General features: G+C 40.3%; 1 protein-coding gene across 1 annotated transcript in view; it reads left to right on the forward strand.

Annotated features, from left to right (window-relative positions):
- The first annotated feature begins 5,929 nt into the window (after positions 1 to 5,929).
- The window catches only part of GRIN3A (glutamate ionotropic receptor NMDA type subunit 3A), a 176,580-nt gene continuing 155,082 nt past the window's right edge, over positions 5,930 to 27,427 (forward strand). The window contains exon 1 of the mRNA XM_030826974.1: positions 5,930 to 7,312. Coding sequence (XP_030682834.1) covers positions 6,614 to 7,312 — 699 coding nt within the window. The 5' untranslated portion in view covers positions 5,930 to 6,613. The remainder of the gene's footprint in view (positions 7,313 to 27,427) is intronic.

Raw genomic sequence — 27,427 nt, forward strand, 5'->3', positions numbered from 1 at the left:
TACCTTATAGAGAGTAAGGGCTCCCCTAGAATTGAACTTTTTCCAATGAGAACATTCCAGAAGCACTATCACAAATCATGCAGATTTTCACATATTAAAATATTTCTTCATATCCTGAGTATGTGGTTGCTGCACAGAGACCCTAAGGAAAATAATAAATTATGAGATCATATTGTAAATGGCATTAAACTGTAGCCAAGGTAGGAGTCATCACAGATGAAACGAACAAATGACATCTGGCTGTATGTTTTGTGGCCCAATAAGAAAATAGAAGATGATGGTGATTCGTGCCTATTTGTATTATTAAACAATAAGGAAAACATTTTCTGAGATCATCTTAAATATTACAACTTTGAATTTTCATTTGTATACTCTGATAAGTAATAAATAATCAAATAACGTTGTAATTCTGTTTATCCCTGTACACTAGACAGATAATGGTTCTACAGTCAGCCAAGACCGACATAATGGTTCCACTCATGCTGGAAGTAGAGATGAAAAAAGCATGAACTTTGAAGAAAGAATATAAAATCTGGGTTTGCATCCCATTTCTCAGCAAATGAATTGACCTCACCAACCCTCAGTTTCATCATCTATAAAATAAGGAGAGCTGTCTCTTCTTGAAATTAAGAAATCATGTATGCCAAGTACCTGGCATGCAGATGTCACTCAAGATAAAGGCTCTAGAATAATGAAGACTGCATAATTCTTGAAGATCATCTAGAAGTCTTTCTTGAAGTCTCTTTCTAAAGGAATAAAAACTATGTTTCTGTAGACTAAATGTTTTTACAGATGCAAGGCATAAGATCCATGAAGGCAAATAAGCTTTTAGAAAATTTCCAAATTCTTTTGGCTGCAGTTATAAAACTAGTTCTGCAAATTAAGCACAAAAAAGTCCTTAAAAATGTCCCAGTCTGTGATGGGCCAAGTTTTATTCCATAGCTCATTTGGATAAACACTAAATTGAAATGATTATCACACACACAAAAAGAGAGTGATTGAGAGAGACTGCCATATTAGCTTCTCCAATCCCTATTTGAGTTCCCTTTAGTATGTGGTTTAGAAAAGAAATCAGGAAATTCAAACACTCAGCTAATAATCCTGGTGGATGTTGAAAAGGTCAAGCACTCATCACAGCTGATGACTGACTCCCCTGACAATAAATAGATTAAGGATACCATAATGTGCTTTTTCATAGCTAAAAGGTAAACAACTATTGGCAGTTCCTAATTTACAGATAGGTAATAGCCCTGGCCTGAATTTGGTTTCTTGGGTGTAGGGGATTATGTGATGCAAAAGAAAAGACAGTATCCTTTGTGTTTTCCAGCATAAGGTCAAAGCATAGGCAATATTTTGAATTGGACAAAACAGACTAGATTTTTGCTTCCTCTTTGTCACCCTATTTCCTTAGTTTCTAAGGTCCCTTTTCTCCTGTTTCCAGTTTTTCAGTCTGCCTAGAAATTATTCAGGGAAGTTTCACCTGGATCCTGTATACAATGTGCCTGGCATGCAGAAGTTACTTAAGATAAAAGCTCTAGAGTAATGATTTGTTGCACACCTTCTGAAATTCTTCCCTAAGATCTCTTGTGTTCCCAAAATCCTTTATAATGCAAAATAAACTTCTTTCCCTTCTCTTCCCCCAAAAATCCCAACAGGATATTAATTTTATACCAATCAGGATAAAATAATTTATATTAATCTGTGATTGACTGATAGTCCCAAAATCATAAGAGTTATTTGCATTTTTAAAAGAGAATAATTGCTGCCAAAATTAATGCCTAATTAGTAGAATGTAGAACAGTGTTACAAAGTATTGAGTGAATATAGGCTTATTTTTAATTGAGGGAATGAGAAAAAATTATTAGGCTTTGGATAGATGAGCCCTCAGGATCTGCTCCTCTAAACTGACCTAATTTTTTTCTAGATTCATTCCCTCCTAAAATTCTGCTACCATAGATTCTCTAAGAGCTCCACATATTTTTTGTTTGTTTGCTTTTATCCAGGAAGATTCACATGACAACAAGGTCCTTGGCAATAGAAACAAAGGAGCCAATGTGGAAGACAGCATAATTTGAGACTATAGGTATGCACTAGCTAGGGGAGAACACATTTTTCACCTGAATATTGATAAAAATTTACATAATTACTATTATAAAAAAAAGGCAGACCCAGAATTGGGGACATGCCATTTAATATTATGGCCATTTACAAAAACAAAGATAGATGTGAATGCAACTTGTAATAAGTCAAGGTATAGGAAAAAACACAAGATAGTTCTCCAGACTCACCAGAAGCCTCCCATTCCCATGGAACTTGAAAAGATTCACAGGAGGCTGCATACTGTTGCATCTATATAGACAACTGTCAAGATCTGTCGCCGCAACCACAGTACAGAGGAGGAAGCTTCAGCTGTAAGAGGTTAAATGTCACATCCATAGGAGAAACAATACTGAGAAGAGAATCTAACTCCTAATTCCCACAGCATCCTTTACTGTAGCCTTTCCTTGGCTACCACCACAGCAATATATCTCAGCTTTTAGTCCATCCATTGCTGGTACCAGAAAACACAGATGTGAACAAAAGCACGTGTTAAATTGCGAGCATTTGGATTTGTTCTGGTTTGACTCTCCAACATGGGTTCTTAGATCAGTAGTTCTCATTTTGAATGAGATAATAATTTTTAAAAAGCTTAATCTCTGAGTAAGCCAATTTTGAAATTTGACTGATTTTAGCTACCAACCACACAGCTGGGAAGAAGTTAAAATACTGAAGCCACAATGCCACTCACTATATAATGATTTTGTGCAAATAACTCAACTTTTCTCAAATTCAATGTCCTCTTCTTTAGAATGGGGATGATCACAGAAACATATTGAGGTTGATTTCTATGATTTGACAGTAGTGTTAATTTTCATGTGGCTTATCGCAATAGCCTCATCTCCTTTTCTCATCTTCTGGCTTCCACTCTTAACCACCATTCATCTATTAGTAACAAAACAACTGTAGCGATCCCGTTGAAGTATTAATTCTATCACTCTTCTGCCCAGTGTCCCTGCCCTCATGCCTTCTCATCTCATTCAGAGTAGACGCCGAAGTTCTTCATTTGATTACATTGCCTGCCACCTCTTCATTGCCTCTCTGACCTGACCTGCCATCACTTTCACCCTGGATCATTTTGCTCCAGCCACTCCAGACCCTTCATTATTCTTTTTTTTTTTTTTTTTTTTTTTTTTTTGAGACAGAGTCTCACTCTCGCCCAGGCTGGAGCGCAGTGGCGCAATCTCGGCTCACTGCAAGCTCCGCCTCCCAGGTTCACGCCATTCTCCTACCTCAGCCTCCCGAGTAGCTGGGACTACAGGCGCCCGCCCCTACGCCCGGCTAACTTTTTGTATTTTTTTTAGTAGAGACGGGGTTTCACCATGGTCTCGATCTCCTGACCTCGTGATCCGCCCACCTCGGCCTCCCAAAGTGCTGGGATTACAGGCGTGAGCCACCGCGCCCGGCCTCATTATTCTTTAAACCTTCCAGAAACACTCGGAGCCTTGGCATGTAGTTTCCCCTGCTTGGGAATTCTTGCCTAGAGTACTCACATGGATCACTCCCTTACCTCCCTTTACATCTTTATTCAAAAGCTGTCTTCTCTGAGAGGTCTTCCCTGGCTTTCTCACCTAAAATTACAACCCATCCTCTTCCTAATACTTCCTCTACACTGCTTTCTTTTTCTACTCAGCACAAACCAACATACCCTACATTTATTTACTTGTTTCTATATTTTATTGTCTCTTTCATACTAGAATATAAGCTCTATGTTAGCATTTTGTTCACTTATTGACTATGTGATGTTGTGGAAAGGGGAAAACTCAACTTTTCTAGAGTTTATTCATCTGTTTCCAGGTGGTCCTACAACAATGCTTGACACATACTAGGAGCTTTATAATTCGTTGTTGAATTTAAGTGAACTTTGAAAATGATGACCCTTGACACATGAAAAAGGTGGACAAGAAGGAGAAAGGGAAAGGGGAAAAGAAGATTTGGGGAAAGGAGAGAGAACAATTTTGTCAGATATGCTCAGACCACCACGATATGGACAAAGAAAACCAAGCAGCAAAAGGAAAGCAGGAAGGACACCAGTGAATTATAATGGAAAAGCCCGGAAAGAAACAAAAGGAAGCCCAAGAAGGGAGAGCCATTCTTCATTGTTCACTCAGTATTCGCCAGGTTTAACTAGAGTTTTATCATGACCTGGTGCAGTGTTATCCTCAGAAACTTGGGAAGGTCTTCTGTGTAAGAGCAGTTCAGTTATTCCCTCAAGGCAGTCATGAACTTGTGAAAAACCTAATGCATATACAGTGATTCTAGGATGCTATTAATGATCAGATCAAACTATTCTCCATCATCATGTGTTTTCTTGGGAACCGCATCTGAACATAAGTGTAATGCCAAGGACTAAGAGTACCACTCTGAAGCATGGTCATAACCTAGAATGTTATACATTATATTCTTCAAAACACACACTCGAGTACAGACAATTATACCTCCTTACTATACAATTAGCAGATACCCAATCTTCCTGCAATGCAAGGACCTCAGACTTCTACACTTTTATTATTCAGATCTCAATCAGTGGAATCCTCTGGAACAAGAGGGAATTTCCAGCACACTAGAGGCAACTTTTCTCCATTCACGGATTGTTCTCTCAGGCTTCAGGAGGGTTTCTTTCCCTCCTCATTCAGCCTGCTACTATGATTTTCACTTTTCTCTCATGGGAGACTTTTCTTCTCCAGCAACCCATTCTTGCAAAAACGATGCTGAATGTCTGGTAAATTTGTTCTGAGATACCTTTAAAGATCTGGGCTGGGGAAAACAGCATTCACTTTGCAACCTTCTTGGGATTTTTACTTAACTAGAGTCTCTTCATCCCAGGATTTAAAACATGATGGAAACTTTAACTCATGAATCAAAACAACCCTCCAGAGCTAAAAGCCAGCTGTATTTGCATAACAATTTAGCAGATCCAAACATCAGGGCAAGGTCAGGTGAAATAAATTGCCAAGGTCATGGTCATGAAGTGGTATTAGACTCAGAAAGGCTGATCCCCAGTGCTTGCTCCACCCCATGGATCTCTCTCACCCTCCTTCTAAACGATACTGTGGGATAAAATAAAATTAACCTACTGTATATGTGCAAACCACAGGCCTGCCCTTAAGTCTTTCCTTACCTTCTAGTTTCAGATTATTCAAATCATGAAGGAAAAGATTAGATCACATGTTAACTTCACTGTATTACCATACAAATGAAATAACTTAGTACAAACTGTGATCTGGGGACACTTTATCTAAACTGGGAACTGCTGTTGACTGCATTTTAAACTCTAAAAGTATTTTGAAACTCTTTAATTTCTTGAACTAAAAAAATTGCTTTGAATTCACTTTGTTTTAATTCTGAGAACCTAAAAATAGGGATTCTCTAAAAAAAAAAAAAAAAAAAAAAAAATGCAAAGGCCTACATGCCATAGAGAAAGAAGCTGAGGAGATAGAAATGTGTAAATAATATTTACTTTAATAACCTTAGCTAGAAAAACCTTAAAAGCGACACATCTAGAAGCTCATTAAGTCACAGCCTCTTTGAACCTATTTCAGTGAACCACCGAATTTCAGATCCCTCAGGTGCGACTCCGAATTCAGAATTCTCACCAGCTCAGAGTCCTTTTTTCCTTCTTAGGTTTTAGTGAATTTTGCAAACTACGACTCCCAGCCTTTGAGGGTAAAGGACTTTCCAGGGGCGCGGGATGTGCCACTCGGGAATCTCACCAACAGTGGGCGTTTAGCGCAGCCAAGCGACAGGCAGGCGCCAGGGCTCAGCTACAGGGAGGCGCCGGCTGAGGCGGGGAGAACTTTGGCGCTCGGAGCAGAGCCACCCTTTGCTGGCCAGTCGCGTTGCTCCTCCGAGGAAGCAAGCTGAGGTGGCGACTCGGTGGAAAAATAACGAAAGAAAGGCAGAGAGGAAGTAGCGAGAGAAGAGAGAAAATGAAGTCAGCGCTGGAGGAGCCTGCAGGAGGGTGGCCGACAGTGGAGCAAGGTGGATTTGGCTTCTTTTCCGCACCCCGGGCGTGAACGCCCTCTCCGACGCGACCCCAGGAAATAAGTGGGTCTCGCCTGGGCAGAAAAGGAAAAGAATCCAAGCGAGAGCGCGTCGCTCCTCTGTCACTGCTGCCCCCGAGGAACTCCGGCTGCTTCTCAGCCCGGCCGCTTCTCAGCCCGGCCGCCTCGCGGGACTGGACGCAGTGCCCGAGGCGACCTGCAGATGGGGCGGGCAGGGAACGGGCGCTCCAGCCGCGGGTGACAGGCGCCGGCCCGCCTGCCTGCCTGCTCAGCGCAGTGACCGGGCGGGCAGAGGATGCCAGGCGGAGGGACCTGGGAGCGGGATCTGAGACTGCCGGGGGCAAGCTAGGCTCCAACTTGCATGGCCTAGAGACCGCTCCAGCTCCTGGGACCGCTTCACCGAGTGGAGTGAAGCTGCGCGCGGGACCTGGAGGCGGAGACCTCAGGCAGCGGCTGCAGAGGGGCAAGCCGGGCGCAGGAGGGGGCGCGCTTTCTCCCTACGGGTCTCAGTAATGAGGAGACTGAGTTTGTGGTGGCTGCTGAGCAGGGTCTGTCTGCTGTTGCCGCCGCCCTGCGCACTGGTGCTGGCTGGGGTGCCCGGCTCCTCCTCGCACCCGCAGCCCTGCCAGATCCTCAAGCGCATCGGGCACGCGGTGAGGGTGGGCGCGGTGCACTTGCAGCCCTGGACCACGGCCCCCCGCGCGGCCAGCCGCGCTCCGGACGGCAGCCGAGCAGTAGCCCAGAGGGATGAGCCGGAGCCAGGGAGTAGGCGGCCCCCGGCGCCCTCGCCAGGCGCACGCTGGTTGGGGAGCGCCCTGCATGGCCGGGGGCCGCCGGGCTCCCATAAGCCCGGGGAGGGCGCCAGGGCGGAGACCCTGTGGCCACGGGACGCCCTCCTATTTGCCGTGGACAACCTGAACCGCATGGAAGGGCTGCTACCCTACAATCTGTCTTTGGAAGTAGTGATGGCCATCGAGGCAGGCCTGGGCGATCTGCCGCTTTTGCCCTTCTCCTCCCCTAGCTCGCCGTGGAGCAGTGACCCTTTCTCCTTCCTGCAAAGTGTGTGCCATACCGTGGTGGTGCAAGGGGTGTCGGCGCTGCTCGCCTTCCCCCAGAGCCAGGGCGAAATGATGGAGCTCGACTTGGTCAGCTTAGTCCTGCACATTCCAGTGATCAGCATCGTGCGCCACGAGTTTCCGCGGGAGAGTCAGGTGAGAGGAGTGTGGTGCGTGGAGTGGAGACGGGCGCTGCTGGGGGCCGAGGCCATTGCATGAGGGGAGAGAAAACGGCTGGGTAAAGTCTGAGGGGAGTTGTTGCTTTATAACTTTGATATTGTTTAACGATTAGGCCATGTTCGTAGGTGGTAGGTAGAAGGACATTAGTAGAAGTAGAATAAAACATTTTAAGCGCGGATGGAAATAAAACGCGCAGTGAGGTCGCGGCTGGAAGGAAAGAAGTGGGGAGAATATGAGAGAAAATCATATTTTGACCCGCTGGGAGAAATCTAGTAGATGCCCGACGGGAAGTAGAAGTCGAGGTTCAGGACCGTGGAGAGTGGTCAAGTTTCTGAAGACCGACAAGAGCAGGGTATGGGGGTGGGATATCCCTGACTCCTGGCTAGGTGTCACACTCCCAAGAGGAACTCTGACAGCATGTGTCGGAAAAGCAGCATCTGCTCTCTCTGACTTCTTTGGAAGGTGTGCCTGAGCCTTAGGCAATGGTGTAAGGAAGAAAGCACATCGGTCTGAATTCCTTTGGGTACACAGAAAATCTGCACCTAGTACAGAAGCCATAGGTAAAGAAGAGTGGTCAATTAGTCTCGGATATTGGAAAGCATTAGAAATATATAAAAGTGTAAAGATGGAGGGGGAGATTTATTTGGGGATTGTTTCTTTGTCCCTGCTTTCCTTCTATGTAATGTGGACTCAGAGGCTGGTATTCAGTTGCTGTGTTCAGCCCATTTCTGTCCGCATCATCTAAGAATTTAAAAAAAAGGAATTAAATTATTTAGTGTTTTATTAAAAAGGCTAAATATATTTTCAATGAAAGAGCTATTTGTGAACTTAACGTTGACAACTAATAATGAGGAGATGAATATTTAAGGACAAGACAGAGTCCTTTTAGTAATGAGTTTTCTGCCTTTTGTATGTTACTTTTATCATAATCTCAAGCTGTGTTAAGCCTTGCACAAAGTATCTATGAAGCAAATAGGTAATTGGCATGGGCCCATTTTAAAGACTGAGAAGCTGACAAAAGTCCGGGGACTCCATCAACATTGGTCAGTGTACTAGTAAAAATGTCCACACTCTGGAGGATTTCTGACTCTACATCATTTTCACTCAACTCTTGCAGCTGGAAAAAATACGTATTTCCAATCTTCTTCCACTTCTGATATATGTGCCAAGATAAAAACTAAAATGAGTAAGGGCAATATACAATGGAAAGTTTGATATAATCTATGCATAAATTGTCAAGGGAGTACTAAAGATTTCTTTTTCTAGAAAAAAATAAATCTCACATTTTTAATCTTAGGAAGGTTAAGTACAAGCCATTTTCAGCAGTTGCCCAGAAGATTCCTAGCCGAACTACAGAGATTTGATCTGTAGAGTGCAGGCTAATTAACTTTTATATAAAATATTTCTGTCACCTGAATCTGAATGGTGTAGGCAGCAGATGGGAAGGCACGGAAAACATAGGTACACAATGCTGCCAATGACCAAAGTGTTATAAACATGAAATTGCATCCATAGGGTGCATCATTATTAATATACATGCAGAATTGGATCTAACAAAATGCAGGAGTCAGCATCACTTGCTTCTCATCATTGCTTCTTTATTACCTAATACTTCGTAAGTGGCCAATAGTGGTCACAGTCTCCAGACTTCTTTTCATTTGTAGATTGTTTGGCAAGAGTCTTAAGTAGCAAGAATTTTTCACCAAAATTCGTGTTCCTTAGTTAGAAGGGAAGTTGTGTTCTAGAATGGATGTGTGCAGCATACAGCACATTACAACAAGGGGACCAGAAAAACCATGAAGCAGAATCCAGAATCTGTAAACTTCAAAGCTCTAAGACCAGGGGTGGTGGGGGGGGGAATAAAGTCCTCCAGGGACAAGCTGACAATAAAATAAATACTCTGTCAAGCACATTTGCTTCTGTATTTCAACTCAGAAACATATTTTAAATCACTGTTGTCACTGTTACTTTCCTGGCACACATCTTGAAAGGGAGAGATTATTATATTAACTCAGATCTAGTTTGTTCAACTGACTACATTTTCTTTCATCTCCCTTTTTATTTTAAATTCAAACATATCTAACTTGTCTTACTTTTGGTATATCATTTAAATGTCATTCTATAATATTCTGTATTAAGAATGTTCTGGTCAATGCCAGGTCACTGTAATATATAATTTTAAGATGACCGTAATCTGCTTTCAGTGAAAATAATAACTGATGTTTCCCTTGCCTCTCTGGAAAAGTGGACCTTCCTCTAATGCAGTGATGTGATTTTTAAAAACTTTCTACATATAAAAGGATGTCAAACTCATTTTATACGTTAAATAAAATTGACTTAATCTAGCAACCATCCTCGGAGTCTACTGCCCAGTGACCTAATTTGTTGGTTGTGTGCGGCTCCCTGAATAAAGGATTCTAGAAGAAAGTGGACTTTTTCACACAACCAAGTAAAATAAAATTTTGTATCTTACTTAAATCAAAATTGCTTTCAGAGCAAGAGCAGCAACAGCTGTTTTCTCTCGCTTTCTTTTGGACTGCTGATTACATTCATCTGAAGGTTTTAATTAATGAGCAATAGTTTTGGTAACATCCTGCCACAACTCTTAAATGGAAAGAGCTGCCACTGAGATGGACAAACCCCTGAGAAAAGCATAATAGTTTTATTTCAACACACTATGTATTCAAAATAAGATAATCACATAAGATCATCACCTTCTAGGGGGTCAGCTTCTTTCAGGTAGGGAAATTCATTAAAAGTAAGTTAGTTAACTACATACTTTTGGAGAACATATGTATATTATAACTGCATAATAAATGCTTAATAAAACATTAAACATAGGATGGAGTCAAAGCAGCTTTCCATCAAAAGAATTCTGACTTCACTACAACACTCAAACCTCACTTGAGGCTAACCCATTTTATTAAAATGATTACTTCTTTGTTCTAAATTGTATTCTTATGACCATCAAATAATGATGCTGAATATGAACCTAATTCCATTTACACTTAAATTAAATTCCTGCAGTTATACTTTCTTTCTCTCTCCTTTCCATATGACTTTTTCTTCTACAGGTTTTGTGTAGTTTCTTCAAAGTTAACTCCCTAAAGTTTACTTGCTGAAGTAGTGACAAGTACACATTTTTTAAAAAAATATACACCTCACGTTAACTTTATATTGGTTCTATTAGGCAGAGTTAATGATGTAATATAATTGGCTTAGATCCAAATCCATGCAATTAAAAAGTGACTGCACAGCCAGGCATGGTGGCACCTGCATGTAGTCTCAGCTACTTGGGAGGCTGAGGCAGGAAGACTGCTTGAGCCCGGGAGTTCCAGACCACCCTGGGTGACATAGTAAGACCCCGACTATTAAAAAAATTTTTTAATTAAAAAAAAAGTGATCACACTACTATTTTCAACACTGTTGTTGAATAAACCAACCACAACTTTGCCTGCTTCATGAGCGATATGTACTAACAAATTAATATATGCTTCTTTCATGGAAATATAAGTGTTTTAGACTGTGCATTTTCTCTGACAGTACAAGACTAAGCACTGAAGCCTATTTATTAGAATTTGGCTAACACAGCACTATTTTTGCATGGCACAGGGGTACCTCATGAGGGGACCAGTAAGGGATATTTATTTTTAAAACATCTGCTCTCAACTGTGTTGGCTTTCTTTGACTTGCTCTATGCAAAGCAGAGCTCTTTCTCATCTGCGAGAAATGTGTTCTGCAATTCATGATGAATAGCTGATAGTCGCATCTAATTGTTGCTGACTTAAACAATTTCAAATTAAATGTCAAGTGATGCAAAACTTTTTAAAGCAGTGATCTTTTACAGGTTCCTCTTGAAGAACAGAGACCTGGCATTAACTTGGAAGTATTTTTTAATTTAGTTATTTACTTACAATATGTATTCGTTTTTCTAGATAAGTGGAGCAAAGGAGACTAGCAGGCACCATTTATTGAGCAATTAGTTTGTCTCTCCCACTTTTCTTTGTGCGTGCCAGAAGAGTATCACTTAATCCATGAAGAATATATTTGCTCTTGAATTTTGTCTGACCATTATATCTTAGAGTTAATTTATGATCGAATCAGCTGAGCTATCTGAAGACTAATGCCAATTTCTAATTCCTCATGTTTTATCTTCTGGTGCTGCAGAAGGCAACATGGATTTTGTGCCATTAGATTTTATTTTATAAATAACCCCCCAGTCAAATTCCAACCACAATAGTTAAAAGGGCACAATATAATGAAAAGCATATGAAATAGTGGCCAAAATATTCCCAATCTGCCTGTTTCGTTGCAGATGTTCCCAATCTATCTCTTACTAGCCACGTAATTTTGGGCAAGTGACTATCTCTGAGCATCTACACTTATCAATCAAAAGAAGGTACTTTACCAATCTGAAAAAGATGTTGTGAATCAAATGAGAAAGTAAAAGTACTTTGGGAAAGTTATAATGTTACCCAAATAACTAGTGGAGAGGTGTTGGTCATTATCTGATAAGAATCACTTAAGTGTTAAAGTTCAACTAATTTTCTATTAGAAATTACTAATCAAAATGAGATATGATTCACATGTAAAATGTTTCCATTCACCCTCACACCTTCCTCTTTACCCTCTCCCTCATTTTTTTCTCTTAAAAAAAAGTGAGCTTAGAAATAAACAAAAAACTAGGTTCCTAAGTAGGTTGCACACTTGCCTGGAAAAAGAAGACATGCCACAGTACTGTTTCTGTATTAACAGCAACTTTTAACCTATGGCACATCTAACACAGCTTCTAGAGCCTCAAGTCCTGCCATAGAAATATCATTAAGATCCCCAAGATATTTGAGAAATGTTGGTCCTTCACATTGCTCATAAGTTTTTTCTATAGGCAAACTATCATTCAGGAAATTATGACCATACAGAGTCTACCCCACTCCCACTCCTATTCCACCAACTACACCGCAAAGCAAACATCCAAATTTTTTCATAGCAAGCTTTCTTGATAAGGAAAGCAGTGTGTTGATTCATACTGACCTAAGCTCCTTATCTCATCATGGATATATAATTTACAAACCAGCTACTTTGAGTCCCATTGCCCTAGATAACCGTATACTCTCTTAGGAAAGTATTGCTCATTTTAGTGGCAACAGTAAATATAGAGATGAGAAATCTCATTGTCTTTTTTTCTGCTAGCTCTGGCTACTGCCACATATACACAAGAGCAGAGGACCTATGTAGCACCAGAAATGTGATGCCAAATCCATAAAACTAGGCAAGAAAAAAGAACATCTCTTAGCATCTGCCATATTACTTTTTGAGTGAATGTATGAATGGCAAACTCATAGAAATCTTTAACCTCTCAGTTGTCTTTTGCTGATATTTTCTCTATGAGATCACAGGAGAAAAGAGCAATGGGGAAGAGGCGAGCTAAGAGTAAGCCAACTCTCTCTGTTTCCTTCTCCTTTCCTCAACCTGACACCTCAGCCAAATTCTCAGATATTTTATTTAATTGTGTAAGATTCATGCACTTTCAGGGAGACTGTCAACTGTATTTGATCTCCTGCCTTGAAAAAGTGGGTTGATCCCTGACCTGGCTGGCATTATGTCATGAGGAGTAAACTCTGACATTGAAAGGCTGGTGTCTGATTGGCCAGGGCTGGTTTGTTAATGGAGATGAGCCTGCAAGAGTTCATGTGGTAGAGAATTAAGCAGGATGACTCCTTTTTTAGTCAGGATGAATTACACCTCATCATTATTCATCTGAAACATAGATTTAGGAAGAATTTAAATCATATATATTTTTGTAGCATTTATGTTTTTCAAGGCTTTTTCACAAATGTGTTTAAATAATCTCCTAACAGCCCTGTAAAGTAAATGACTATGTATAGACAAAATATGGAGAAATAGAAAGAACTATGCATTGTAGGAAGTGATAAGCCATCCAGAAGAAAAACAGACTAATAGCACCTTCTTAACTTAGTCTATTTGTCAGCCTTCAACCAAAGAACAGATTGGATCCATCACAGCTTTTGTAATAGCCCAGAAAGAAAAAAGGGATAAAAGAGAGAAGTATCTACTTCCAGGTTGGACTATTAAAAGCATATTATATAATAATGTTCAAAACGATGGGAATTTAATTGAATCATAATCTTTTAACGGAGGACAATGTACTCATTCAAAATGAGGATATATTTATTGACACAGAAAGATAGAACAATTTTACAAAAATGTATGTAAAGTATGACCTTGTTCCTGTAAAATATGAAGTCTAGAACTTTATAAAAATCTTAACAGGGATTATAGAGGGTGAAAGTCTACATTTTTCTCTATTCATGCTTCTATTTTTCTAAAAATAATCATTTTTACCTACAGAATTAAAAAATAATAAGAGAAAAAGATAAGTTGTCTTTACACTTTCTCATCTAGACTTTCAATACTTCAGTATGAAAATACATATTTTAGAAAGAATAAATTGTAGTGTATGTTTAAATTTATCAAAGCCCTCTCTCATCTCTTTTATAATTTTATCCTCACAGTGACTTTGTGAGGAGAGCCAGACAAATATTATTACGTTATAATGTAAATGAGACAATTATAACATATGATGGAGGAAAGATAAGGTGGGAGTTAAGAGATTACATTTTTGAGAAGCTCAGAGCTATGTTAGAATCTTGGCTGTACAACTTTTTAGACATCCAACTTGGAAAACATACCTGATGTCTCCATGTTTCAATTTATTAAGTCATAAAATGTGATTATCTTATAAGTTTATGGTGAGGACTGCACCATATGTACCTAGAGCAGTGTGTTCTTATGATGTTGATAATTGTTCTTTTAGCATAAAGTGTTGATGTGGCAAGATTCATAAAAACTAATCAGAAAAAGAACTCAAATATTCTACCTTATTATGCATTCTCAATGTGTCTATAATACTCAGGCTTAGGACCTCCAGCTCCAGCAAACTAACCCTGAGAAAAATGAAGAAATCTGCTGTTTTGAAGTCCCACTTAGAGTTCTGGTTCACTGAAGTGTACCCGCAATTTAAGTGTGTGCAAAGTAGGTCAGCAAAGAAGTGAACTTTGAAGTCCAGTTTTACCTAGTTGCTCCTTCATATGGGTTCAGGGTGGTTGGAGTTTTGCAGCAGTTACATCAAGGTTAAGAAGAAGCATGTTTTGGTCTATTAGATGGTCTTAGTGAGGAACTCATAAGTCTTTCCTATCTATTGCTATAACTTCTCATAGGAGGCTCTGAGGAACTAAACTCAGGGAACAATAGAACAGAAATGACAGTTTCATTTTATTAATAAATGCATTAATGCCCAGTGCCCTGCTGCATAGGTCTTTAGGAAAAGATTGAGTTGGGACATATGACTTGGGCTTCAGGTTCATGTGGCATTTCTTAATTCTAAATCTTGATCTTCCATCTAAGCAAACAAAAGAAAGAAGTGACAGAAGAGATGGAGGACAACAGGTATGAGCTTATGAAACAGGAGTGAGCTTATTTTGGTGTGGTAGGGCTGAGTCCCCAAAAGAGTTCCAAATCTGAATCCTCAAAACCTGTGAATATGTTTTTTTTTTTTAATGTCCAAAAGGACTTTGAAGATGTGGTAATGTTACACATCTTGAGATAGAAAGGGTACCTTGGATTATCCAGGTGTACTCAATGTCATCACAAGGATTCTTATAAGGAGGCAGAAGAAGTCAAGGTCAGAGAACAAGGTGATGTGACAATGTGACAAAGGAAGCGGAGACTGGAGTGACACACATTGAAGATGGAGAAGAGGCCATAAGTCAAGGAATACAGGCAGTCACTAGAAACTCAAAGGCAAGAAAATGGGTTCTCCCCTCAGAGGCTCGAGAGGCTTGACTTTAGCCCAGCAAACCATATTTCAGACTGTGACCTCTAGTCACAAGTAATAAGAGAATAAGTGTGTGTTGTTTTAAATCACTAAGTTCTTGGTAGTTTGTTACAGCAACAACAAGAAATGAATACAATTGCCCACACAGACTTATGCAGGGAGGAGGTGACAAAAAGATAGAAAGGGATCTGGCCCACCTTATCCTTGGAAGGCAGCTTCCATTTCAGCTTATACACTTTGCATCTGGAGAAAAAATGTCGAGAAAGGTTAAGCTTGGTGATTCTACCCACTGGTAAGTACAACCCAACTGATATTTGGGGATTCTTGTTAGAAACAGCAGAGTCTACCTGGACATGGATTGAAGGTTCAGCAGTCTCCCCTTTTTCATACAGGCTTTATCTATATCAAAGTAACAATATGGCTTACATTAACCCAAAGATTAAGGGAAAGTAGCACTGCTATAGGCCAGGGCTTTTAGAAATGGGACACCTCATGAAGCAAAATCGCCATGTTTTATTGGATGCAGGCTATATCAAAACTGATGCACACAACTTCGTGGGACCTTCTAGATGCATATTGCTTTTCTGATTATAAAAGCTGTGCCCATGCACTACTACCTGTGCATTTCCACAGATTAACCCTGAGTCGCATTTAATGTGTTTTATCCTTTCAAGGATAATGGTTTAAATTTTAGTAACAGTGGAGTACAATTAAGAAAAACCCTGTTATCACTCTAACTGGGCACTGGCATCAAAGAACAGGAGAAATAAAGAAAAAAGTAATTTTTAAAAAATTTTCTGAAAATGCAGATTTGACATGGCTTTTGAAACTTGAGCATTATGCTATTTCCATTTAAAAGGCGGGACTTTGCTTTGTGTTTGCAGTCTATATTTTCATCACACTGCAAGTGGCTGAGTCTCTACGGTTCCAAACAGTAGCTCAACTTGTACCTTTCAAAAACATTCTTAGAAATAACTTAGAAATGGGTTGTTATTCCTCTCCTCGCCGCTAGGGGTGGTATTAGCTGAACTTACTGAACATTTGGGGCAGTAGCAAGCAGTTTGATGGCAGTACAGCCTGCATGCAATCTATGGGTGTTTTTGGATAGAAGGCCTCAACTAGAAGCCAAACAGAAGCCGTGTTAATACTCTCCAGATTAAAAAGAAAAGTGTTTGTTTTCATAAAGTTGAACATTCAGCATGTCTTTGTCTAACAGAATCACAATCTGGCTTAGTTGTGGAGTGCTATTTTTTCAGTCCCAACCAGACATTCTTAAACAGAGATTCCTTTAAACAAATAATTTGCTTTTATATATTGTAAATGTAAGAACGGGAGCAGATATATACACAGAGAGATGTTATTGTGTTGCTGATACAGAAGGAGTTAATTTGAGTCTTATCACACATTGTGTTATACACATAAAGAAATGCTTCAGTGTGTACCTGAACATGAATGATAAATCTAGATCCGAATTTATCTAGTGTGTATTCACCTGGTCACAGACACAGAGAGCCATCTAGTGGTCTCCAAAATATAGCTTTAGGCTGAAGCGTCCTAGGAATCCAGTCTCACAAGACAAAAAAGGATTCCAAGCAGCTATTAGTTCATTCCTGGTCATTTGACTGTGGAAAATGTAGGTTAATTCACCAAACAGAAGATCTTCTGCCTTCTACTAAGAAGAAGCTTCATCAACTTCTGCTGTACTGCCAGCCTATCTATAATTGCAGTTAACAACTATAAAGTAAGATATCTCAAAGTGTGTCCAGTGGGGTTGGGAGAAAAATGAGATAAAGTCTTACTATCTTTAGAAATGTGGAGTCATTAATTCTTTGTAGCTGTATTTGCTGTCACTTTCATTCATAAGGCAAGATAAAGAGATGCAACCATTTTATTATGCTAAGCATATCATTTATTCCTTTATTTCTGATTATAAAAAAACTATGCTCTTTATGGATAGTTCTAAGAGTTAATAAAATGCCAAAGAATTCAAATCACCTATAAATACACAATCAAAAGATCTACACATATGTGTATTATAAAATTGGGGCCATCCTACTTTATGGATTTTCCTAACATATTCACACATTATAAATGTCTTCCCATATCACAAATATTTTTCTCCATTATTTATAATGGCTAGATAGTTTGCCTTTGAATGGGTTATTTCTTGGTTTGTTTACCTAGTCCTTGCTGTTTAAAATTAGATTTGCTTCCATTAAAAAAGAAAAGAACACTGTTACCGAAGGGATTTTACTATACTCATCTTCCTTAACATTTTTGTAGTTACTTGTGCTGCGGAACACCCTCTACTTGAGTTTTGTGACACCGTCATTGTTTTCCTTGTTTTTTCCCCTGTCCTTTCATTGTCTTTTACTGATTATGCTTCTTGTCCTTGATCCCTTATAATAATCACCATTGTACTGTGCTGTCTAATATTATAGCCTCTACCCAAATATGGATACTTGAATTTAAATTAAGATTATATAAAATTTGAGTCAGTTTCTCAAGCACATGAATCACATTTCAAGTGTTTAAAACATCTTATGTACCCCATAAATATATATGCCTACTATGTACCCACAAAAATAAAAAATTATTTAAAATTTTAAATTTAAATTTAAAATAAATAAATTTTTATTTAAAAAAATTAAATTTTTTAAAATTTTTAAATAAAATATTTTTTTATTTTTATTTTTATTTTTATTTTTAAATGTTACATTCACTTTTATTCTCTTGCTTAAATTAACACCATTTGAGAGCTAACCCAGAGTAATTAAAAATAAGATGGTTTAAATATTCTACATGTATTAGTTTTATAATACCATCATAACAAAGCACCACAAATTGTATGGCTTTAGACAACAGAAATATGTCCTGCCACAGTCTGGAGGCTAGAAGTCCAAAATCCAGGTATTGGAAGGGCCAGGCTCCTCCAAAGCCCCTAGAGTCCTATTTCTTTTTTTTTTTTTTTTATTTTTTATTATACTTTAGGGTTTTAGGGTACATGTGCACAATGTGCAGGTTTGTTACATATGTATCCATGTGCCATGTTTATTTCCTGCACCCATTAACTCGTCATTTAGCATTAGGTGTATCTCCTAATGCTGTCCCTCCCCCCACCCCACAACAGTCCCCGGAGTGTGATGTTCCCCTTCCTGTGTCCATGAGTTCTCATTGTTCAATTCCCACCTATGAGAGAGAACATGCGGTGTTTGGTTTTTTGTCCTTGCGATAGTTTACTGAGAATGATGTTTTCCAGTTTCATCCATGTCCCTACAAAGGACACAAACTCATCATTTTTTATGGCTGCATAGTATTCCATGGTGTATATGTGCCACATTTTCTTAATCCAGTCTATCATTGTTGGACATTTGGGTTGGTTCCAACTCTTTGCTATTGTGAATAGTGCCGCAATAAACATACGTGTGCATGTGTCTTTATAGCAGCATGATTTATAGTCCTTTGGGTATATACCCAGTAATGGGATGGCTGGGTCAAATGGTATTTCTAGTTCGAGATCCCTGAGGAATCGCCACACTGACTTCCACAATGGTTGAACTAGTTTACAGTCCCACCAACAGTGTAAAAGTGTTCCTATTTCTCCACATCCTCTCCAGCACCTGTTGTTTCCTGATTTTTTAATGATGGCCATTCTAACTGGTGTGAGATGGTATCTCACTGTGGTTTTGATTTGCATTTCTCTGATGGCCAGTGATGATGAGCATTTCTTCATGTGTTTTCTGGCTGCATAAATGTCTTCTTTTGAGAAGTGTCTGTTCATGTCCTCTGCCCACTTTTTGATGGGGTTGTTTGTTTTTTTCTTGTAAATTTGTTTGAGTTCATTGTAGATTCTGGATATTAGCCCTTTGTCAGATGAGTAGGTTGCAAAAATTTTCTCCCATTCTGTAGGTTGCCTGTTTATTCTGATGATAGTTTCTTTTGCTGTGCAGAAGCTCTTTAGTTTAATGAGATCCCATTTGTCGATTTTGGCTTTTGTTGCCATTGCTTTTGGTGTTTTAGACATGAAGTCCTTGCCCACGCCTATGTCCTGAATGGTATTGCCTAGGTTTTCTTGTAGGATTTTAATGGTTTTAGGTCTAACATATAAGTCTTTAATCCATCTTGAATTAATTTTTGTATAAGGTGTAAGGAAGGGATCCAGTTGCAGCTTTCTACATATGGCTAGCCAGTTTTCCCAGCACCATTTATTAAATAGGGAATCCTTTCCCCATTTCTTGTTTTTGTCAGGTTTGTCAAAGATCAGATAGTTGTAGCTATGCGGCATCATTTCTGAGGGCTCTGTTCTGTTCCATTGATCTATGTCTCTGTTGTGGTACCAGTACCATGCTGTTTTGGTTACTGTAGCCTTGTAGTATAGTTTAAAGTCAGGTAGCGTGATGCCTCCAGCTTTGTTCTTTTGGCTTAGGATTGACTTGGCGATGCGGGCTCTTTTTTGGTTCCATATGAACTTTAAAGTAGTTTTTTCCAATTCTGTGAAGAAAGTCATTGGTAGCTTGATGGGGATGGCATTGAATCTATAAATTACCTTGGGCAGTATGGCCATTTTCACGATATTGATTCTTCCAACCCATGAGCATGGAATGTTCTTCCATTTGTTTGTATCCTCTTTTATTTCATTGAGCAGTGGTTTGTAGTTCTCCTTGAAGAGGTCCTTCACATCCCTTGTAAGTTGGATTCCTAGGTATTTTATTCTCTTTGAAGCAATTGTGAATGGGAGCTCCCTCATGATTTGGCTCTCTGTTTGTCTGTTATTGGTGTACAAGAATGCTTGTGATTTTTGTACATTAATTTTGTATCCTGAGACTTCGCTGAAGTTGCTAATCAGCTTAAGGAGATTTTGGGCTGAGACAATGGGGTTTTCTAGATATACAATCATGTCATCTGCAAACAGGGACAATTTGACTTCCTCTTTTCCTAATTGAATACCTTTTATTTCCTTCTCCTGCCTGATTGCTCTGGCCAGAACTTCGAGCACTATGTTGAATAGGAGCGGTGAGAGAGGGCATCCCTGTCTTGTGCCAGTTTTCAGAGGGAATGCTTCCAGTTTTTGCCCATTCAGTATGATATTGGCTGTGGGTTTGTCATAGATAGCTCTTATTATTTTGAGATACGTCCCATCAATACCTAATTTATTGAGAGTTTTTAGCATGAAGGGTTGTTGAATTTTGTCAAAGGCCTTTTCTGCATCTATTGAGATAATCATGTGGTTTTTGTCTTTGGTTCTGTTTATATGCTGGATTACATTTATTGATTTGCGTATGTTGAACCAGCCTTGCATCCCAGGGATGAAGCCCACTTGATCATGGTGGATAAGCTTTTTGATGTGCTGCTGGATTCGGTTTGCCAGTATTTTATTGAGGATTTTTGCATCAATGTTCATCAAGGATATTGGTCTGAAATTCTCTTTTTTGGTTATGTCTCTGCCAGGTTTTGGTATCAGGACGATGCTGGCTTCATAAAATGTGTTAGGGAGGATTCCCTCTTTTTCTATGGATTGGAATAGTTTCAGAAGGAATGGTACCAGTTCCTCCTTGTACCTCTGGTAGAATTCAGCTGTGAATCCATCAGGTCCTGGACTCTTTTTGGTTGGTAAGCTATTGATTATTGCCACAATTTCAGAACCTGTTATTGGTCTATTCAGAGATTCAACTTCTTCCTGGTTTAGTCTTGGGAGGGTGTATTTGTCGAGGAATTTATCCATTTCTTCTAGATTTTCTAGTTTATTTGCATAGAGGTGTTTGTAGTATTCTCTGATGGTAGATTGTATTTCTGTGGGATCGGTGGTGATATCCCCTTTTTCGTTTTTTATTGCATCTATTTGATTCTTCTCTCTTTTCTTCTTTATTAGTCTTGCTAGCGGTCCATCAATTTTGTTGATCTTTTCAAAAAACCAGCTCCTGGATTCATTAATTTTTTGAAGGGTTTTTTGTGTCTCTATTTCCTTCAGTTCTGCTCTGATTTTAGTTATTTCTAGCCTTCTGCTAGCTTTTGAATGTGCTTGCTCTTGCTTTTCTAGTTCTTTTAATTGTGATGTTAGGGAGTCAATTTTGGATCTTTCCTGCTTTCTCTTGTGGGCATTTAGTGCTATAAATTTCCCTCTACACACTGCTTTGAATGTGTCCCAGAGATTCTGGTATGTTGTGTCTTTGTTCTCATTGGTTTCAAAGAACGTCTTTATTTCTGCCTTCATTTCATTATGTACCCAATAGTCATTCAGGAGCAGGTTGTTCAGTTTCCATGTAGTTGAGCGGTTTTGAGTGAGTTTCTTAATCCTGAGTTCTAGTTTGATTGCACTGTGGTCTGAGAGACAGTTTGTTATAATTTCTGTTCTTTTACATTTGCTGAGGAGAGCTTTACTTCCAACTATGTGGTCAATTTTGGAATAGGTGTGGTGTGGTGCTGAAAAACATGTATATTCTGTTGACTTGGGGTGGAGAGTTCTGTAGATGTCTATTAGGTCCACTTTATGTAGAGCTGAGTTCAATTCCTGGATATCCTTGTTAACTTTCTGTCTCGTTGATCTAATGCTGACAGTGGGGTGTTAAAATCTCCCATTATTATTGTGTGGGAGTTTAAGTCCCTTTGTAGGTCACTCAGGACTTGCTTTATGAATCTGGGTGCTCCTGTGTTGGGTGCATATATATTTAGGATAGTTAGCTCTTCTTGTTGAATTGATCCCTTTACCATTATGTAATGGCCTTCTTTGTCTCTTTTGATCTTTGTTGGTTTAAAGTCTATTTTATCAGAGACTAGGATTGCAACCCCTGCCTTTTTTTGTTTTCCAGTTGCTTGATAGATCTTCCTCCATCCCTTTATTTTGAGTCTATGTGTGTCTCTGCACGTGAGATGGGTTTCCTGAATACAGCACACTGATGGGTCCTGACTCCTTATCCAGTTTGCCAGTCTGTGTCTTTTGATTGGAGCATTTAGCCCATTTACATTAAACGTTAATATTGTTATGTGTGAATCTGATCCTGTCATTATGATGTTAGTTGGTTATTTTGCTCATTAGTTGCTATAGTTTCTTCCTAGTCTCGATGGTCTTTACAATTTGGCATGTTTCTGCAGTGGCTGGTACCGGTTGTTCTTTTCCATGTTTAGTGCTTCCTTCAGGAGCTCTTTTAGGGCAGGCCTGGTGGTGACAAAATCGCTCAGCGTTTGCTTGTCTGTAAAGTGTTTTATTTCTCCTTCACTTATGAAACTTAGTTTGGCGGGATAGTAGATTCTGGGTTGAAAATTCTTTTCTTTAAGAATGTTGAATATCGGCCCCCACTCTCTTCTGGCTTGTAGAGTTTCTGCTGAGAGATCAGCTGTTAGTCTGATGGGCTTCCCTTTGTGGGTAACCCGACCTTTCTCTCTGGCTGCCCTTAACATTTTTTCTTTCATTTCAACTTTGGTGAATCTGACAATAATGTGTCTTGGAGTTGCCCTTCTTGAGGAGTATCTTTGTGGCGTTCTCTGTATTTCCTGAATCTGAATGCTGGCCTGCCTTGCTAGATTGGGGAAGTTCTCCTGGATAATATCTTGCAGAGTGTTTTCCAACTTGGTTCCATTCTCCCCGTCATTTTCAGGTACACCAATCAGACGTAGGTTTGGTCTTTTCACATAGTCCCAAATTTCTTGGAGGCTTTGTTCATTTCTTTTTATCCTTTTTTCTCTAAACTTCCCTTCTCTCTTCATTTCATTCATTTCATCTTCCATCAGCGATACCCTTTCTTCCAGTTGATCGCATCTGCTACTGAGGCTTCTGCAATCTTCACGTAGTTCTCGAAACTTGGCTTTCAGCTCCATCAGCTCCTTGAAGCCCTTCTCTCCATTGGTTATTCTAGTTATCCATTCTTCTAATTTTTTTTCAAAGTTTTTAACTTCTTTCCTGTTGTTTTGAATTTCCTCTCGTAGCTCAGAGTAGTTTGATCGTCTGAAGCCTTCTTCTCTCAACTCATCAAAGTCATCCTCCATCCAGCTTTGTTCCGTTGCTGGTGAGGAACTGCGTTCCTTTGGAGGAGGAGAGGTGCTCTGTTTTTTAGAGTTTCCAGTTTTTTTGGTCTGTTTTTTCCCCATCTTTGTGGTTTTATCTACTTTTTGTCTTTGATGATGGTGATGTACAGATGGGTTTTTGGTGTGGATGTCCTTTCTGTTTGTTAGTTTTCCTTCTACCAGACAGGACCCTCAGCTGCAGGTCTGTTGGAGTTTACTAGAGGTGCACTCCAGACCCTGTTTGGCTGGGTGTCAGCAGCGGTGGCTGCAGAACAGCGGATTTTCGTGAGACCACAAATTCAGCTGTCTGATAGTTCCTCTGAAAGTTTTGTCTCAGAGAAGTACTGGGTTGAATGAGGTGTCAGTCTGTCCCTACTGGGGGGATGCCTCCCAGTTAGGCTGCTCAGGGGTGAGGGACCCACTTCAGGAGGCAGTCTGACCGTTCTCAGATCTCCAGCTGCATGCTGGGAGAACCACTACTCTCTTCAAAGCTGTCAGTCAGACAGGGACATTTAAGTCTGTGGAAGTTCTTGCAGAGTTTTTGTTTGTCTGTGCCCTGCCCCCAGAGGTGGAGCCTACAGAGGCAGGCAGGCCTCCTTGAGCTGTGGTGGGCTCCACCCAGTTCGAGCTTCCTGGCTGCTTTGTTTACCTAAGCAAGCCTGGGCAATGGCGGGCGCCCCTCCCCCAGCCTCGCTGCCACCTCGCAGCTTGATCTCAGACTGCTGTGCTAGCAATTAGCGAGACTCCGTGGGCATAGGACCCTCCGAGCCAGGTGCGGGACACAATCTCCTAGTGTGCCGTTTTCCAGGCCCGTTGGAAAAGTGCAGTATTAGGATGGGACTGACCCGATATTCCAGGTGCCGTCTGCTTCCCCTTTCTTTGACTAGGAAAGGGAACTCCCTGACCCCTTGCGCTTCCCGAGTGAGGCAATGCCTCGCCCTGCTTCGGCTCACGCACAGTGCGCTTCACCGACTGTCCTGCACCCACTGTTAGGCACTCCCTAGTGAGATGAAAGCGGTACCTCAAGCAGAAATGCAGAAATCACCCGTCTTCTGTGTCGCTGGGGCTGGGAGCTGGAGACCGGAGCTGTTCCTATTCGGCCATCTTGGCTCCACCCTTCGGCATTAGAGATATTTTTTTATTTTAAATAAAAATTTTTAAATGGGAACATATGGGTAGTGACTACTATATTGGACAACACAGATATAGACATTTTCATTTCCTTAGGAAGTTCTATTGGATTGTTCTGTCAAAGGATGTTCTGTTGCAAAGTAAGAGAAACTCCCACCATGAAGCTCAAAAGCAGGGAATTTGTGCTGAAATCTTACAGGGAAATGACATGAAATAGAAATGCATGAAGTATAGCTGAGCAGTACTGCCAGAAGGTGTTTAGGCAGCACCTCTCTTTTTCCCTTGCTCTGGGGCCCAGTGGCTTTTCTCTCAGTTTCTCACTTCACATCTGCTACAAACTCCTCTCGGGATACCAGCTGATTCTTCTGCCTTGCCATAGCTTTTACATGGATGTGGTTTTTATGATAGGACTTAGCCTGACTCTATATGACTTTACAACTCTAATCAATTTATCTGACTACATTTCTTATATCTCTTAGTTCAAATTATCCAGATATCTGATTGGTTTAACCCGAATTGGTTTCCCCTCACCCCAAATTATATGTCCTCCCTTAATCCAATCAGAAATGCCCAGATTCTTAGGTTGCATGCTCAATACCAGACTGACTTAGAATACAGCAGTAAATAAAACAGCAAAGCCCAGGATCTCAAAGAACTCCCATTCTAGCAGGGAAGATAGAAAATAAGACATGCAAACAAATAAATACGTAATATATTATTATTAGACAGAGACAAGTGCAATGGAGAAAAACAAATCAGAATGTAAGATTAGAGAATGACTACAGTTGGTAAAGTAAGGTATGTCTGACCACGGCATGTGGGCAGAGAATGAAGTAAGGAGTGACCCATAAAATCTTCTAAGGAAGGAGCATTGCAAGCCAGGCCAACAAAAAATACAAAGACCCTGAGACAGGAATGAGCACAGCAATAAATAATTGTTGAATAAGTGGACTATTCTTAGTACCATCCGTAACACAATTTTTAGTGGGCACTATTTCAAAGGAGGTATCAATAGAGAACCAATAACCAGATCTAGTACACTCTTTCATACAGGCCTTTTCCATAGTGTCAACTACTGAATTTATCTCTTTGCATGTGGCAAGGCCAGGAATTTCTAACTTGAATTTCTGGTTATATCTCCAATTCTCACCTTAAATTAAAAATACTTAAAGACGTCTTGAAAAAGTATTTTTCTCTCACCTATAACAAGACTTTTCATAACATCTTTGACTTCTCCCTTTTCTTGTTACCAGGTTCTGTTGCTTTCCTTCTTATATTTCTCATAGCCCCATTCTTCCTTCTTATTGTCACATTACCTTCTTGCATCAATTCTTTTGAATAGCTTTTTAATATCTATCTTCTTTCCACCAGACCATTCTGCGCACTGCTGCTAATTTTCTTAAAGCAATTTTTATTCTTTCATTCATTCATTCAACAAATACTTATCAAATATAGTGCCCTGAGCTTCATGCCATTCCCTTGCTCAAAAACCATTTTACTATAACAATATTCCCTTTCTTTTTCCATGACCCAACACTTCTGTGGGGTGAAATACACACCTTAATAACAATGACTCATTACAGCATTAATTCACAAAATTGGAGTGGGGTGTGCCACACTCAAGAAACTGTATTAAATTATCTAGATTTTGAGAGTATAAATCAATAAAGCATTCCATCTCCTACTGACATGCCAAGATTCAGACATGCTCCCCATAAAGCCAGAGAAATATAGGTTAATAATCATCAGCAAGTTATAGAATCTGGCCCTCAAGGCCATCCACAAACATGTACTGTATTAGTTCATTTTCACATGCTGATAAAGACATACCCAAGACTGGGAAGGAAAAGAGATTTAATTGGACTTATAGTTCTACATGGCTGGGGAGGCCTCAGAATCACAGCTGGAGGTGAAAGGCACTTCTTACATGGTGGTGGCTAGAGAAAATGAGGAGAAAGCAAAATCAGAAACCCCTGATAAACCCATCACATCATTACTATCACGAGAATAGCACGGGAAAGACTGGCCCCCATGATTCAATTACCTCCCCCTGCGTCCCTCCCACAACACGTAGGAATCCAGGAAGATACAATTCAAGTTGAGATTTGGGTGGGGACAGAGCCAAACCATATCATTCTGCCCCAGCTCCTCTGAATCCCATGTCCTATCACTTCAAAACCAATTATACCTTCCCTACATTCCCCCAAAGTCTTAATTCATTTCAGCATTAACCCAAAAGTCCACAATTCAAAGTCTCATCTGAGACAAGACAAGTCCTTTCTGCCTATGAAGGTGTAAAATCAAAAGCAAGCTAGTTACTTCCTAGATACCATGGGGATACAGGTATTGGGTAAATACAGCCATTCTATATGGGAGAAATTGTCCAAAACAAAGGGGTGACAGGGCCTGTGCAAGTCCAAAATCCAGCAGGGCAGTCAAATTTTAAAGCTATAAAATAATCTCCTTTGACTCCAGGTTTCACATCTAGGTACCGCTGATACAAAAGGTATGTTCTCATGGTCTTGGGCAGCTCTGCCCCTGTGGCTTTGCACAGTACAGCGTCCCTCCTAGCTTCTTTCACAGGCTGGCGTTGAGTGTTTGAGGCTTTTCCAGGCACATGGTAAAAGCTGTTGGTGGATCTGCCATTCTGGGGTCTGGAGGACGGTGGCCCTCTTCTCACAGCTCCACTAGGCAGTGCCTCAGTAGGGACTCTGTGTGGGGGCTCCGACCCCACATTTCCCTCCTGCACTGCCCTAGCAGAGGTTCTCTATGAGGGCCCTGCCCCTGCCACAAACTTTTGCCTGGGCATCCAGGCATTTCTATACATCTTCTGAAATTTAGGCAGAGGTTCCCAAACCTCAATTCTTGACTTCAGTGCACCTGCAGGCTCAACACCACATGGAAGCTGCTAAGGCTTGGAGCTTCCACTCTCTGAAGCCACAGCCTGAGCTCTACGTTGGCCCCTTTCAGCCACAGCTGGAGCAGCTGGGACACAGGGCACCAATCCCTAGGCTGAACACAGCACCGAGACCCTGGCATTTTCCTCCTGAGCCTCTGGGCTTGAAATGGGAGGGGCTGCCATGAAGGTCTCTGACATGGCCTGGAGA

The sequence above is a fragment of the Nomascus leucogenys genome, chromosome 1a (assembly GCF_006542625.1).
Source record: "Nomascus leucogenys isolate Asia chromosome 1a, Asia_NLE_v1, whole genome shotgun sequence".
In the NCBI taxonomy this organism is placed as follows: Eukaryota; Metazoa; Chordata; class Mammalia; order Primates; family Hylobatidae; genus Nomascus; species Nomascus leucogenys.